Here is a 16,427-nt window from a genome sequence, read left to right as displayed (position 1 = left end):
ATTGATCTAGACACTGAGTTGTTTGAAGGCATAAACCTTTAGTATGCAGTTTTGTCATTTTGTCTTCAGATTAGGGAATTTTTGCCCACACAAAAGTATCAGAATTGAGCCTTTGAACAGAAGACACTGCAGGAACTGGACATAACAAAAATACTGTATTTAGCACTGTATTCTCCCTATACATCCCTTGCTATCATCTCTGTTTTTATGAGAAAATCATAAATTATTTGAAGTATGTAACAGATACACATGTAACAGATGCACACCTGCAGCTGATAAAAGGGTATCTAAGTGGTGAAATCAACAGAAAAGACATTTCACAGATGTCCAGTTTTAGAAACTGGGAAGATATACAGAAATAGTGTGGCCAGCAGGAGCAGGGAAGTCATTCTGCCCCTGTACTCAGCACTGGTTAAGCCACACCTTGAGTACTGTCCAGTTCTGGGCCCCTCAATTTAGACTCTTGAACGTGTCCAAAGAAGGGCAACAAAGTTGGTGAGGGGTTTGGAGCACAAGCCCTATGTGGAGAGGCTGAGGGAGCTGGGGTTGATTAGTCTGGAGAAGAGGAGGCTCAGGGGAGACCTTATTGCTGTCTAGAACTACCTGAGGGGAGGTTGTAGCCAGGTGGGGGTTGGTCTCTTCTCCCAGGCAATCAGCACCAGAGCTAGAAGACACAGTCTCAAACTGTGCCAGGGGAGGTTTAGGCTGGAGGTGAGGAGAAAGTTCTTCACAGAGAGAGTTGTTAGCCATTGGAATGGGCTGCCCAGGGAGGTGGTGGAGTCACCATCCATGGAGGTGTTCAAGAGAGGATTGGACGTGGCACTCAGTGCCATGGTTTAGTAGTCATGAGGTGTTGGGTGGCAGGTTGGACTTGATGATCTTTGAGGTCTTTTCCAACCTTATTGATTCTATGACTGTACTCTATGCTTTCAAAGAATTTCATGTCTCTTTATGTAAAGCAAATATTTTATGCTTTCTTCAGCAGAAATCAAAAATCTGTCCCATTCATTATACCACTGTGCAGATAACAGAATCACAGAATTCTAGGGGTTGGAATGGACCTCTAGAGATCAACTCCAGCCCTCATGCCAAAGCAGGAACACCTAGGGCAATCTGCACAGGAGCACATCCAGGCGGGTTTTGAAAGTCTTCAGAGAAGGAGATTTGCCACCAAGGTTTGAGCCGGCAAACTCACCAGCTCAGAAGGATTAAAGTTGTCTTCAAAATGAGCAGAAGGTCCACTGCTTCTGTCCTTAGTCAGCCTTGCTCAGGAATTTGCTCATTTCCCAGAGCAGGAGGAGAAGCTCATTCCCAGTCAGATGGCAGGAATCTGGAGCAGATATGCCCAGAATGCCACTGGGGAAAAAAAAAAGTCTCAAGTGAATTGTTTTGCTGGAATGGTGCAGAAGGCAGCTGGAGACAGTCTGTGTGCCAGCTACGAGAGAGAGGTTGCTGAAGCTTAGAAGTGGGAAGGTCTGTCACTACTTTAATGGCCTTGGTGCCATGGTTTAGTTGTTTAGGTGGGTTGGATTGGTTGATGGGTTGGACGCGATGATCTTGAAGGTCTCTTCCAACCTGGTTTATTCTATGTCTTATTCTATGTCTAACTTAGCAAAAAGCCTATGGAGGCTTTAAGGAGCACCACACATGTAGAAGGCATTTTGGTCTGTGATGCTAAGTCTCAACTGTTATTTTAAAGTATCTTTTTTTGGGGTGTAAATGATCAGTTAAGCATCTTTTCTGGCTTTATCCCTTCATAGGGGACCCCATCGCCATCATGGACGAGCTTCCTGCTGGTAACATCTATCTCTAATATTATCATAGTATCATAGTATCAGTCAGGGTGGGAAGGGACCACAAGGATCATCTAGTTCCAGCCCCCCTGCCATGGGCAGGGACACCACACACTAGATCAGGCTGGCCAGAGCCTCGTCCAGCCTGGTCTTAAACACCTCACCTAATTTCAGACATTAAGGGGATGGATTTTTTTTTTTGGTGGTCTACTACTGAGGGAAGACTGCCCTTATTTTTCTGGAAATATTTTTTCATAAGTATGACTAAGTGTGAGTTGCTCTGAAACCAGGAGAAATCTGTGGGCACCACTGGATTACACAAGAAGGGTGGGGAGTTCCCCTACCAGTCTGAGCCTATTAGATGGGATTCATCACAAGTGGGAGCTGAAGGAAATGCTTTCCTCTTGCATCCAAACCCATTTCCATTGTTACCTGATCTCTTGGTGATGTAAAAGTCATTCCAGCTTGGTCATTATTACATCAGTCATGCCAGGAAGGCAAACCTATTGAAACAACAGCAAACCTATGTAAAAAAAAACCTATTATTTTTAATGTAAGGTGGAGGAGTTTGATGACAGTTTATAGGAAGGAATTTTCTTCCCACAAGCTCCAGGTTACTTTTGGTCACAAGAGTGAAACCACCTTGGGGAGGTGGAAAGTAACTGAGAACTGCCTAGAGCCAGGAAGTCTGCATTGGGTTTTGTAAAATACTTGTGGAATCAAGAAAAAAAGCTCACACTGTCTTTGCTGGTTTTGATATCAAGAGGAGTCTGCCGAAGCTGTGCTTTGAAGGGAAGTACTTGGAAAACAGCCTGAGTAGTACATCAGTATTTGCTAACTCATTGTAAACAGGACTTGACCAGAACGTGCTCAAAAGAGGTGAGGCTGGACTAGGCAGCTGAAAAGTTCAGACCTGGCCTTACAAGGCAGGTTTGTTTGAAACATGCTAAAAGATGTAATGTGGTGTTTTCAGGCTGATGCTAGTAAAGTTGAGGGTCTCTTAGTAACCCTATTCTAGACAGATCTGTAAATGTATATCAGTCTTCTGATCCTGTATCCTGCATGTTTAGCTCATGAGGAGTCCTGTGTAACTTTCTGTTTTGAGCAGGTTTGGAATACTGTTTATTCTAGATTACAATTTTTTTACATTGCTTTAAACTATTGATGAAGGGGGATTTAGAACAGACCAAAATCCTCTAAAAAATAGATCCTTTTTCCATCTTACTGCAGAGGGGGTTGGACTAGATGACCTTTGGAGGTCCCTTCCAACCCAAACCATTCCATGATTCTGTGATCTCCTGAAATACATCTCAGTTGGATACAGAGTAAGAAAACTGGCTAGTTGTTACCACTTGACATGGTTCAGAGCATGAATGGAGAAGCTGAGAGAGAAGGGCTTTGTGTCCAGAAATTTTAGACCCTGGTTCTGCTATTTTTTGTGTGCACACGAGGAACCCAGTGCAGCTCAAGATTACTTCTACATAAACTTAAAAACGTGGAGGTTTTCAGTCTTCTTGGTTGCTTGAGCTTCAGACAGTCATTTCATTTCTCTCTGTGATGTTTTGCCACATTATACACATAATGCAAACCAGGCCTGATGTCTGCCTTTTAAACACTTTACTAGAAAGTTCTGATCATCCCTCCATGTTGTAAGCATTCAAAACAGAGTCTCTGCTTTTACGAGGATGATTAGGGGACTTGAGCATCTCCCCTGTGAAGAGAGACTGAGAGCTCTGTGGCTGTTTAGTCTTGAGAAGCCTGAGAGGGGATCTCATCAATGCCTATAAATATCTGAGGGGTGAGTGTTAAGTGGAGGGGAGCAAGCTCTTTTCAGTGATGCACAGTAATAAGACAAGAAACAATGGGTACAAACTTGAACATAGAAGATTTCACCTCAACATGAGGAGAAATTTCTTTACAGTGAGGGTGACAGAGCACTGGAACAGGCTGCCCAGAGAGGTTGTGGAGTCTCTTTCTCTGCAGACTTTCAAAACCCACCTGGATGCATTCCTGTGCAGGCTACCCTAAATGATCCTGCTTTGGACTCGATGATCTCTTGAGGTCTCTTCCAGCCTCTAATGTATTGTGATACTGTGATTGCTCTCAAGAAGAAGATGAGAAATAGTTTAGAGAGAATAAGCTTGTCTGTGACTCATGGTCCTCTAACGATACCAGACATCAATACCAAAGGACAGGATTAGTGTTCATCAGGAGTTGAGAAGAAGTAATGTTTTTCCCTCTTCAAATGGATAAATAATGTGTCAGAAGAATTTCTGTGGGGAATATACATTAGCATAAGGTAAAACTGATGCCTCTCCCAAAGCAGATGACTGAGACTTCTAGGAAGAATTTGTCAAGGCAATCTAGGAGACAATCTCTTCTTAGGAGACAATCTGTTCTTAGCAGCACAAACTTTAAGGAAATGCTGTCACTGCAAGGAATAGGCTTCCAGGTCAAGATTTCTCACAAAGAAAAAGACAGCAGCTGTGACACCAAACATGTGGAAACAGTCATTTCCAGCCCTAAAAGTAATACATGCTTATGGAAGAAGGTTTTTTTCTTGCACAAACTGAAGTAGTAAACTTTGTGTAGAATTGACATATAAACTGTTGGACTCCAGCTGGAATAATTCAGTGAAGTTCTGTGATCTGATTAAGTAATCTGCTGAATATCATTCAGCCTTAAATATGCCAGTGTATGCCCTATTTCAGTTATTGTTAACTTTTTAATTCTTTAGTATCATCCACATGCTCCAAATGCAAATGGTCCTTCCAGTAGCAAGAGTCTGGTCTATACAATGAGCGTGTTGTAGATCTCAATGTACTGAAATAGAGATGAAGTCACAGAATGGTTGCTTCAGGGTTTATTTTTCTTTCTCATAAGCTCATTTATTTTAGGCAATCAATGTATGCTGTCCTGGGAAAGCATTGGAAAGCACAGCAGCAATACCTTTCACAAGATGGCATTAAATCCAGCATAGATGCAAAGTCCTGATTTTGTATTATCCTGTACTGTGTAGCAATCTCCATCAATGCAAAGCAGGGTGAAATGCTGTCAACATACACCAGCTCTGTTTACTGCTCACTTTTCCTGCTGCTAGTGATGGCACAAGGTGAATAGTAATGGTGAGCTAGCTCATAATCTTCCAAACAGAAGGTAGAGAGCAAACAATCTGACAAGATTAGTTATTGTGGACCACAGATAAAGGCTTAATATTTTAGCCAAGGCCTGTGTAAGCCAGGTTTATTTTGAAATATGTCTGCTGTCAGGAGCCCAACTGGCTGTATTTACTTCTAAGTTTAATCATATACAGAATTACTCTTTTGGGCTGAGAAGACGCTGAAAGGGATTTAATAGGAATGCTTGTTTTGTGACAGTGCTTTTCAGAGGCAGAATGGTTTGCCCTGCCAAATTTAAGGCCTGTAAGTTTAATGGAACATACTTTTTGGAGTGACATTACAAACAGAGCTGGGCAGGCAGGAGTTGGCAGCGGTGTCTGGAGCGATTAGATTCAACACTGTGGTCTACCACAGTTTAGAGCTCGCTGATGCTGCTAAATCAGTCTCTAAGACTTGTGTTTTAAGACCAGAAAGGATCATTACTGCCAGTCAGGCCAGCCACCTGTCTTACTCAGGGCACTGAATTTTGCTCTGCAATTGCTGCAGCAGGTTTGAAAGCACTGCTGAACTCCAGTGTGTCATTTAGAAAGACACCCAGTCTCTGGTCCAAAAGATGCAGAGGGAGCTTTGTTAAGCAGAGAGAGGCAGCCTGGTGATATTGTTACACATTACTGTATGGCCATTAAATGCAACCAGAAATGTCTTTTAGTGAGTCAGTCAAATGTTATCATTGTTCAAGAGAGGCTTTTGAGGTAGCAAAAACAGTATCTGAACTGAGGGGAAAAAATAATGAAAGACTGACTGAACCACCCAGAGGTAAGAGAGTGATGCCTCTGTAGCATGGTAAATAGGCCACTTTCTGCGAGATCATACCCTTACATTCCAGGCTTCAATCCAATGACTAAGCATTTTATTCAGTTGGAGCAGTTTCAACATCTGAAACTGAGAACAAACCACCTCATCATGCAGCACATACTGCTCCTCTGAGACGGAAGCAGCCGGGGTCCAGTTCCCTCACACAGATAATACAGCTGAACCAGTTTCCTCCAGCCTCTTGAGTAAACGATCCTATCCAAGTGGCTGGTTTCTGGGTGAGACTAGTATCAGAGCAGCCTCTCTTCTTTGTGACAGAAGAAATGCCTGAAAATGGGTACTGTGTTTAGAATTTGATTAAATGTGTCCAGAGAAGGGCAACAAAGCTGGTGAGGGATTTGGAGCACAAGCCCTATGAGGAGAGGCTGAGGGAGCTGGGGTTGCTTAGCCAGGAGAAGAGAAGGCTCAGGGGAGACCTTATTGCTCTCTGCAACTACCTGAAGGGAGGTTGTAGCCAGGTGGGGACTGGTGTCTTCTCCCAGGCAACCAGCACCAGAACAGGAGGACACAGTCTCAAGCTGAGCCAGGGGAGGTTTAGGCTGGATGTTAGGAAGAAGTTCTTCATAGAAAGAGTAATTGGCCATTGGAACGGGCTCCCCAGGGAGGTGGTGGAGTCACCATCACTGGAGTGTTTAGGAAGAGACTGGATGAGGTGCTTGGTGCCATGGTTTAGTTGATTAGATAGTGTTGGATAATAGGTTGGGCTTGATCTCAAAGGTCTCTTCCAACCTGGTTCATTCTATTCTGTTCTATTCAAGAGGAAGACTGAAGGAAAGGAGAGGGAAAGGAAAGGAGATTTTATATTCCCAGATGAAATTAAGTGAATGTGTGTGTTTGACCACATTCACTGAGTCCTACTGCTAAACTGCTTGTAATGCTTTTTTCCAATGCATCGTAGTTACCTAATGTGTTTTCAAATGCTTGGTTTCTAAAGGGAATTAGTGTTAGCAAAACACATTCCACAAGAAGTCAAAAATAACACAAGTAAGGCCATCTTCCTAGCCTGAGCCTAATCTTATCTACTGGAAAGATAACCAAGGGTTATAGTTTAGGTTTATAAGCCTTTATATAGCATTTCAAAATCCAGGAAGGTTTTGGGTTTATCACTGAAGTCCTCCATCTGCAGGTAGAAGCTATTGTTTTCTGTTAGTCTATATATTGCTTTGCAGATTAGGACATGGGGTACTTGAAGGATCCCCTTTTCTTTCATTTGGGTATTCATTTTGTCCTGGAAGATCATTCTGTGACTGTATAAACCTGTGATATTCAGAACTTGTGGATAAAGGCTACTGCTCTCCTTTGGGGTGAGTTCCTTTGGCTAGAGATGGAGCACTGTGGAGGGCTGTGCTGATCTATGTGGATTTACACAGTTGCAGAGTTTTTACTGATCCCAAACTACACTTTAGAGCTGCACTTCAGCAGAACACATGATAGAGGACAGCAAGCCAAAAATGTGCAAAAGATTTAGCAATAGAGACCAGTAGGTAACATTTTTGCATCCAGCTTCTGGGCTCCCAGAATAAACTTCTCTGTCAGGAAGGATTTGGAGTCTGCTTTATGGAGACTGGATCTAAAAATCAAAATGATTTATACTCAGGGGAGTAAGCTCTGTAAGGCTTTGCTAAAAATGAAAGCTGATTGTCAAACCATTCAGGATCTATGCAAGGACACTCCATATAGCAATACACACTCTATGCAGGCCAGGTGTATGCATAGGTGATAAGAGAATACAATTTGATATAACTGGAGGAGGAGTTGAGAATGGTGGAGAATTTGTCTTGAAGAAGACACACCTAGCAACATTCTTGTTTAGGTAGCTTTCTTCTGAAGATGAGGACCTTCTTAAAGCTTAGCAACACTTTTAAAAGTGCATATTCAAACAAGAAATCAAGTAATCTTTTGATTTCTGTATTAAAACACAGCTTCACCTGCTTAGATCCAAATTTGTATTGAGGAAGCTTTAAGCCACTGCAGTTCCAGGCTCTACAATAATGCATCTTTTCCTTACTTAAATAATGGACCAAATGTCCCTTTCCTAATTTTTCAGGTATTACTATTTTTCCATTTCATGGAAGCACTGAGATGATCATTACAGAAGCAGGTAGTATAGATCAAGAAGATTTCTGTCTCTCATCTTTGTACTTTTCATGAGTTCAAATTCCATCTAGCCCCCCCAAAAAAAACACACGGGGCTTTTTGCTTCTGGGTATGGGCAAGTCAATATAAATAAACCCAATGGTTGTGCCTATCCATCTGAATACAGAGTTTATTGCCCTATTTAATATGTAATTCTCTACTCATTTTGCATGCACAGGTACAGTCGTTGTGCAGGGCACGCTGAAATGTCATGTGCTAATGGAATTTAGTTGTTAAGGGACAGGTTTTCTAGAATTATTTAATTACTGAGAAACAGCAAGGGTCACCTACTTGGTATTTCCCAAATTCTCTAAGCAAGAAATTGAAATCTCTGAAAATTACAAGTTAGACCTTAAGAGACTTTTGTGAAACGTTCCTAAAGGTGTCTATCTGTTCTTGCATATTTGGCCTTCAGCGCTGCGTCAGAGCTGTGCACCGTGTCGCCAAAAACACAAACCCAAATGCTTTCTACTTGAATGGCTTGTTTGGTTGCTTCATGAGATGCAAATTCAGTGAATGTCCCTGCTTACACCTCAAGAAAAGTGCAGAGGAGGGCAATGAAGCTGGTGAAGGGCCTGGAGAATAAATCTTATGGAGAGCAACTGGGGGAGCTGGGGCTGTTTAGTTTGAAAAAGAGGAGACCAAGGGGAGACCTCATTGCTCTCTACAGCTACCTGAAAGGACATTGTAGAGAGGCTGGTGCTGGTCTCTTCTCACAGGTAATTAGTGATAGAACAAGACGGAATGGCCTCAAGCTGCCACAATGCAGGTTTAGACTGGACATTAGGAAGAAGTTTTTCCCAGCAAGAGTGGTCAGGCATTGGAATGTGCTGCCCAGGGAGGTGGTTGAGTCACCAACCCTGGATGTGTTTAAAGGTGGTTTGGATGTGGTGCTTGGGGATAGGGTTTAGCGGTGAACCTTGTAGAGTAGGGTTATCAGTTGGACTTGGTGATCCTGAGGGTCTTTTACAACCTGAATGTTTCTGTGATAGTGAAAAGATAGTGTGATGTTATGCACTTGTACCAGGAGGCCTATTTTCTTCACAAGCAAAAAGGCACGTCAGTTGTTAAATCTGTGTCTTAGGATACAGTCAAACATAGTCAGTACTGCTTTTAGTTAAGTAAACTATGGAAAGAATATCCTGGCAGGTTGTATCATAATTGCACAAAGTAATAAAAGTTGCTTCCTTCAGGTCGGCATCTTCCATATTTTGATTAAAACTCCACAAACACTGAGACTTCTAACTCCTAGCACCTCCCATTCATCTGTTTAGATATTTAAGTTACCTTTGATCTCCAGGTATAAGACTATTCCTTCAGTTTATCACCCATGAATATGCTCAGCTTCCAAAAGGAGCTGCCTGCAGCATCCCACCAAGCTGGGTACAGAGCTTTATGGACAAGGGGCGAGTCTGCCACCCTCACCTCTTGCAGGTGGTACCTCATTGACACACACAGCCTTGTCAGCTGCCTTTTATTGCTCACAAAGAAAAACGCTGCTTAGTGTGAGTTGGAATGGCAGAGTTGGGCCCATGGTGAACAAAGAGTCCAGGATTATCGTTTCGAAAAGCCCCCTGAGGCCTATATCAAGAGTTATTAACCACTGATTCAGCCCACAGCATTATTTTGTAGGCTTAAATAGGATTTCAGTGATATATTGGGTCTTGTGTCTGTGTAGGGGTGAATTTTTCCCTCTGTTATTTTATCTTATAAGTAGCTGTTACAGTTTCTCTTTTACATCACTATTTAAATCTCTTTCAAAGGTATGATTTCTTAATCCCCTTCTGCCCTTTATTTTTTTTCCCCCCTTTCTTTCTGTTTTCTAATAAGGAATAAATACATTTGCAAATCCACACATGACTGAAACAAAAGGCAAATAATCCCTGCATGGTTTGTATTTGGTGCAGGATTCTTCATTTTGATTATTTCAGTCATTATTCATTTGAAAAGCAGAAGCTATGATTGTTAAGCCTCATTATTTTCAATGAAGCCTGACAGTTTCAAGGTTAAACAGAAGACAGCTACTTTCATCCCAGTGGTATTTCTCCTCAAACATGGGCAGCTCTTCGCTGACTTGTTCTGCTCTGGTGTGCAGTGTCATTGCTTGGTCACAGAGTGGTGCACATCTAAGCCCAATTGCAGGACAGTTTATAAGCAGTGACCTCCAACCTGTGTCTCCCCAAAAGAAACCTCAATTATTGAAGTCATTTTTCCCCCCGCTTGAATAAGCCATGCATTATTTCCTTTTAACTGAACAGTTATTTAAATAAGCCTTGATCTCAGGTTTTACTCTTTTTGTGCTGTCTCACAGGAAACAAAGACAATTTGCAGCTCCAACCTTCTGCTTTTGAAATCTTTGTCCTGTGCACATTAGAAAGGGGACTAGTGTGAGAGAGAACTCTCATGATAAAGTGGCTGGGAAAGCTGTTGTGCTTCTGAACATGTACATGCTATTAAAAGTGAGGACTGGTCTACTCTACTGCTGCTTTGTGAAATTGCACATGGACTAACATCTGCTTTAGCAGGGAAACTTCTCAGTTAGAGAGCCTGAGGAAACTGTGGCCTATCAGTAACTGAGTTAAGAACCCAGAAAATGCTGATTTATCCACAGTGAGAAAAGTTTCAGAAGCAATTAACTTGTGAACGCCCCGACTTGATACTTGCAGTAACTGACTGCACTGTCTGGGTACTGCCTCCGTAACAATGAAGAAGTGCAGTAGATGTTACAAAACCAGGAAAAATGTACTAGCTGGTTAAAAATGAAAACCTGAAGGGAGAGGAATAGCCAAGAGGTAGTTTTTCACCTGCGCTTTGGCTTCTTTACAGTCTCTGTGGAACAGCTAGAACCAACTGAACTTTCCAAATACATTTCCTGGTGTCTGATAATTACATTAGGGTGGTGAATTCTTAATCTCATTTCAGAAATTAAGTCACCTGGTGAGTACAATGAAAGGTGTAGCTTCTTGGTGCTTGGTGGTTCCTGGAAAACGAGTGTTTCAATACGTACCATGTGCATTAGTCATGACTTGTGGCAATAAATCCACGAGGTGTTAACTAGCATTGTTGCACTGCAGTTACTAATGCACCCATGAGATAAAACTAATTTTGAAGTTTTGATAAAGCTGTGTTATTTTTATTTGCTATCTGCCTTCCTCATATAGTATGACCAAAACCAAAACTGTCTTTTAAGGCAAGCAAAAAATGGTCAGCTCCGCGACAGCGAATACAGCTATTTGAACCTGCAACTCTTCCTATCCACTGGGGAAGTTTTGTGTATGTGGCTCTATAAGTGTTCTACTGCACACAGGGTCTGCTTTTGCATGATTAGTTTATTTGTGGGTGTTCTTTCATTGAAAGATTCTGTAAAATACAGAATTGAAGAAATGACTTGAATGCATGATCACTGCAGTGCTGAAGATAAATGTGTGCCCGCAGAAAACCTGAACGAGTTTAGCCCTTTGCACTTGCCTACATACTTTAACTAGAGGAAAGGACAAATTAAGCCAGTGAGATGCTTATAGCCTGCCTGTGCCTTAAAACTAAGAGTGGATTAAGTGGCTCTCTGTCCTGCTTATTTAAACTCCAATGCTTTCTGTAGTTGTGTCGACGTAATAATTGTACAGACCACCTTCAATGTATCATCATCCACATCTTCAGAAACTTGGCTTGTGGAGTATTCTGAGGGAAAAAAAATGACATAAAACATGTGAGGATTTAGGCATAAATTTATAAACTGGACAGTAATGATAACTGTTGGATAATGAGCAGGATATTTTTTGAGGGGAAGCAACAGCTAAGTGTTAGGTTTAACAAGATCCGTGGACCACTCGTGTTTTCAAACATGTAAGAATTGAATGTCCTGCTTACACCAAAGTGTGTATGTGCCACAGGATTGCTGCACAGGGGGTTTGTTAATGCCTTGCAGGAACCTCAGATATTGCATACACTACAAAAGAAAAGTGAGTTGCTATATATCACTGACTGCAAATGGTTTGGGGTGTAAGTTTAAAAGTTTTTGTAAGTTGTCTACATTTTCTGTTAATGTCTGTCTTTTACAGTAGTGCTTTGTTTCTGAGCATGACCACCACCAGGACAGCTTGGTTCAGCGCAAACACTGTCTCTTTCAGCCAGAACATTCCTAACCTTCGCTTCCTTTTTTTTTTCTCTCTCTCTCCTCTCCCTTACCCCCACCCCCTCTCAGGTTGGAAAGGCTGGTGGAAGTCCTGAGGAAGAAGGTTGGAGCAGGGACCATTAGGACCGTGATCTGATTGAAAGCTCTAGTCTAAGGAAGCATTCACATCTGGTGACCAGGCTGCTTCATTCAGCACTGTGTAAACATTAAAGCCTTAACTTAGCAAACAGTTGTTAGAAGTGGGACACTCCAGCGACATTCCAAGCTGAGATAAAATCAAATCATAAATGTTTAACTACTTTGCTGCTGAGTTCTATGATTTGTTGAAATTTTTCACTGCAAACATGTGTTTGTTTTTAAGCAGATGCATTGTGGCAATGTGTACTGTGAAAAAAAAATTAGGTGGATGCTTATTTTAGCAGCCTGCCCTCTCTGTGTTACTAGGTTATAGTCTGGTGCAAGGCACAGCTCAGTCGTGGTTTCAAATGCTGCAGGCTTCAGGTGCAAAATCCTGCAGCACAGTTTCAAAATGTAAGTCCTTTGTGATATTGTTGAGACTGCAAGCAGTCCAGTATCTGTAAGTTAAATACATTCATCAATAAAGTAGGTTCACGTTCAAGAAATGCCTCTGGCTAGTATATTGGAGATTTTTTTTTCCTCCTTGCTCATAGAACTGCAGCTAGTGGCTGTGGCTACATCTAAGGGAAGAATACACATGTAGCTGTTATGTGACAGTTGAACAGCTGCTGCTGGTACATGGCATTTTCAGTCTGCATTAGAAAGAAATGTGCAGTTAAGTTTCACTGGAGGTGCAGCTTCAGAAATTGCAACATGAAAGCCTTGTGACGTTGTACAGTACCTCAGATGGTGGGTAAGTTGTCCTGTGTTGGTTTTTTGCCACTCCTCTGGCCTTCTATAAGGGAAAATCTCACCGATACTCAGAAACCATCCAACAGAGTCAAAATTTGCCTTTTCAGTATAAGGTGGGTCCCTCACCCCTTTAGTACAAGACTTTTGCCTGTTTATTCTAGACCTCTGGTTGCTTTGCTGGGCAGGAGTACTGTCCAGGATGTGTTTAAGGCCAGACTGGCAACCCTCTGCTTTGTGTACTACTGAAGTGCCTTGGGACTGACCTGGAAGGCTGGAGGATAGACTCCTACAGGGAGGGAAGAAATTGAAATCAAGGAATGAGGAGGAATTTTTGGGGTACACAGATAATATAGGCCTTACAGATACAGAAGAGTTGGACCTAGAGTTATGTTTGTGACCCAGACATCTCTCTGTATTTGGGATGTCTTTGTCACATGACCAAAGGTGAGCAGAAGGGTCAGGTCAGCACTCATATGATATAAACCTGCTCTAGAAGGCATCTATAATCTCTAAGACAAAATTATGTAATAAATCTCAGAAGCATGCTGGGCTTCAAGCTACCCCCAGGACCAGCCAGCTCAGGCAGGGTGGATATAGCTCCTAAGGCTTCTACTTGCCTACTCTGCTTCATGTTTAATGTTCTTATGCTGCCTTCCCCTCTTAATATTTGCTTGTACAGATGTCATGATAGGGCAGTCTAGCTGGGGTGGAAAAAAAGTAATTTTAATTTTGGATAGGAGGAGACATTTCAGAGCCTGCTTTTCCTTTCAAGCACTTCCACATTAAAGCTTGTCTGCAAACCTAAGCTCCTGCTAGTTTCAACCAAACCTAACCCCTTGTGGGGATATGAATAGCATTCCTCCAAGCTAGGTTTACCCAAGTTACTTCTAGAAACTTCTCAAGTGCTCCTTTTTGACCTTTGATCAATCCTAAGATAACCAATGAGTCTGGAGTCTCTCCCCCACACCTATTCAGTGGGAAGAAAGTTTAATGCTTCTAGAGGAGAGGACTATCTCTCCCAAATCCCAGCCCCTTCACCACCTTGCCTGTGCTTCTCTCCAGCTCTTGGGCAGTTCAAATGATCTTTTTCTTCCTGTCCTCCTTAGCTTTAATGCAGTAGGTGAAAGACAAGATATCCTGACCCATCAGTGCTGTTGAACGATTGCTGCTCTAAGGAAGTAGTGAGGAGGGAATAAAGGTAAAAACGTAAGGACTAATGTACTGTGCTGGAAATGCCTGGAAATGCTATAATGTCAGGCCACCACTAGTGACCTTTCTCCCAAATGAACTCCCAATAAGTTGTTCTTTAGGAGCTTTCTGAGCCAGAGGTGGTGATTTTGTGTTTAGCAGCGTTTTCCCGTGACCTATTTCTGAGTCCATTGCAACTTTTGGCATCTAGCAGTTGATGATGTTTTGAAGAAATATTTCCTCTATCCACTTTCTGTCCCACAGTTTTTGTGTTAGGGAAATGGTGAACCACCACTCCCTGTCCATGTTGTTTCCATGACCCTTGAGATTTTACATATTTGACACGCTTCTCCCACTGCCTTTTTTCCACAGGGAATCTCTAGTCTCCTGTAAAGAAGCTGTCTCATGATTGCAGTTGGCATTGTCATGCTAATTACTTCTTTCCCAGTTCTACAGTATTTTTACTGAGATACAAACAGATTTGTGCCTGGTATTCAAGATAAAGACATATTGTGTCTTTAACAGTTGTTATAGAATAGAATAGAATAGAATAGAATAGAATAGAATAGAATAGAATAGAATAGAATAGAATAGAATAGAATAGAATAGAATAGAATAGAATAGAATAGAATAGAATAGAATAGACCAGGTTGGAAGAGACCTTCAAGATCATCATGTCCAACCTATCATCCAACACCACCTAGTCAACTAAACTATGCAACCAAGCACCCGGTCAAGTCGCCTCCTAAATACCTCCAGGGTGTTGTCTGGTTTATTTTCTGTGCTATTTGTAAATGCTTTTAGTGTTGGCTTTGCTTCATGGCAGACAATTTATGGGAATTAATATTTCTGCAATAATAGCAATTCTAGATCTCATTCCTCAGTTAGAATGTTCATCTCAGTTCATCATGGACGGTATGAAGAGGCCCTGGGCAACCTGATCTAGTTGGGGATGTCCCTGCTGACTGCTAGCTGACCTCTGGAGGTCCCTTCTGGCCTGGACCATTCTAGGATTCTATGATTCAGTCTATGATTCTAAGACAGAACTGTTTTCTGAATGCATAGCTTTGCATTAGCAGGTATTGAGTGTCCTCTGTTGTTTTAACATGCAGTCCCCTGGTGACCATTAACTCCTATACCATCTCTTCTCACAGCTCATCTTTACTATTCATGGTAACTCAGCATTTCTGGGCTGAATGCAGTGATGTGAAGTGCCACCATCTCCAAATTAACCGCCTTTTCAAAGTGATTTCTTAGTTAAGTTGAGCAACATGGGCTCTGGGACAAAGGTCCCTGTAGGACTTTCCTTCACTGTGAAAACAACACATTTATTCTTACCCATTGTTTTAATCTAACTCTGAACTACTTACTTTTCAATGTAAAAATCTTCCCACTTACTCCTAGGCAGCTTTGATGAGGAAGCTTGTTTTCCACTTTGGAAATGCAAGTTTACTACATCAGGGCTGGTTTTCCACGCATGAATGTGCTGGCTTTCCCCTTCCCCTAGGAGTATCAACAGCTCCTAAGTTTCCCCCAGGTCTTTCCTCCTCTGCACAAATATCTTGTGAGTGCAGGCTCCCTACAGTAAGACTGTTTGACCTCCAGCATCTTGTGTCCACTGGCTTAGTTTGGGAGAGTAGGATCAGCCAGGCAAAAGCCATCTAGCAGGCTTGATGTCAGATACATCTGATTGTGGGTAATACCAGAGGCAGTAAAATTAGGTGATCATTTTGCTTCATAATTTGTCATTTGGCACATTGTACCTAAGGTGACAAAAACATTTCTTGGTTCTGTCTCCTGTCTTGTACCTAGTAGCCTGAAATGGAGTGGAGTCAGAGAATTGTATCATCTCCTAGATAACTGAGTTGAATTCATAACTGAATTGGGGGTCAATTTTCTAAAATTCACATAGCAATAATTGTCTTCTTTGAAAAGAACCTTGGGCAACACATCTCTGTGCTCAGGGATGATGATTCAGAAACAGTTGTGTTCTCTCTCCTGCTTACTAACAACCTGGTGTGTGGTCTTTGGCAAATCCCTTAGTGACAGTCATAAAAGGTATGCAGCCCCTGGAGAGGTGCCTAGGCTCCTCGGGGGAGTTTGCAAAGGCATCTGTGTGTTAATGTCAAAACACTTTCTCTTCTTCACCAGCTGAAGTGAACAACAGAAGTCACACAGGTCCTGGTAATACAGACCCAGCCTTTAGTACCCTTGGATAAATTTCTGGCCCTGTTGAACTCAGTCTCAGTTTCACTTTTTCAGTGCAACAAGGGCAGGATAATGGTAACACAGATTAATTGGCTTTTACCTTACACT

General features: G+C 42.0%; 1 protein-coding gene across 2 annotated transcripts in view; it reads left to right on the top strand.

Moving 5' to 3' along the window:
* The window catches only part of MIPOL1 (mirror-image polydactyly 1), a 199,213-nt gene extending 186,552 nt beyond the window's left edge, over nucleotides 1-12,661 (top strand). For both annotated transcript variants that reach the window (XM_054162228.1, XM_054162227.1), the window contains one exon: nucleotides 12,123-12,661. In XM_054162228.1, the coding sequence (XP_054018203.1) occupies nucleotides 12,123-12,189 (67 nt within the window). In that variant the 3' untranslated portion in view covers nucleotides 12,190-12,661. The remainder of the gene's footprint in view (nucleotides 1-12,122) is intronic.
* Nucleotides 12,662-16,427: the final 3,766 nt, after the last annotated feature.

This window comes from Dryobates pubescens, chromosome 5, assembly GCF_014839835.1.
Source record: "Dryobates pubescens isolate bDryPub1 chromosome 5, bDryPub1.pri, whole genome shotgun sequence".
NCBI classification, from domain to species: Eukaryota; Metazoa; Chordata; class Aves; order Piciformes; family Picidae; genus Dryobates; species Dryobates pubescens.
Note: the sequence above shows the minus strand (reverse complement) of the source record. Positions and strands in the feature narration are given on the sequence as shown.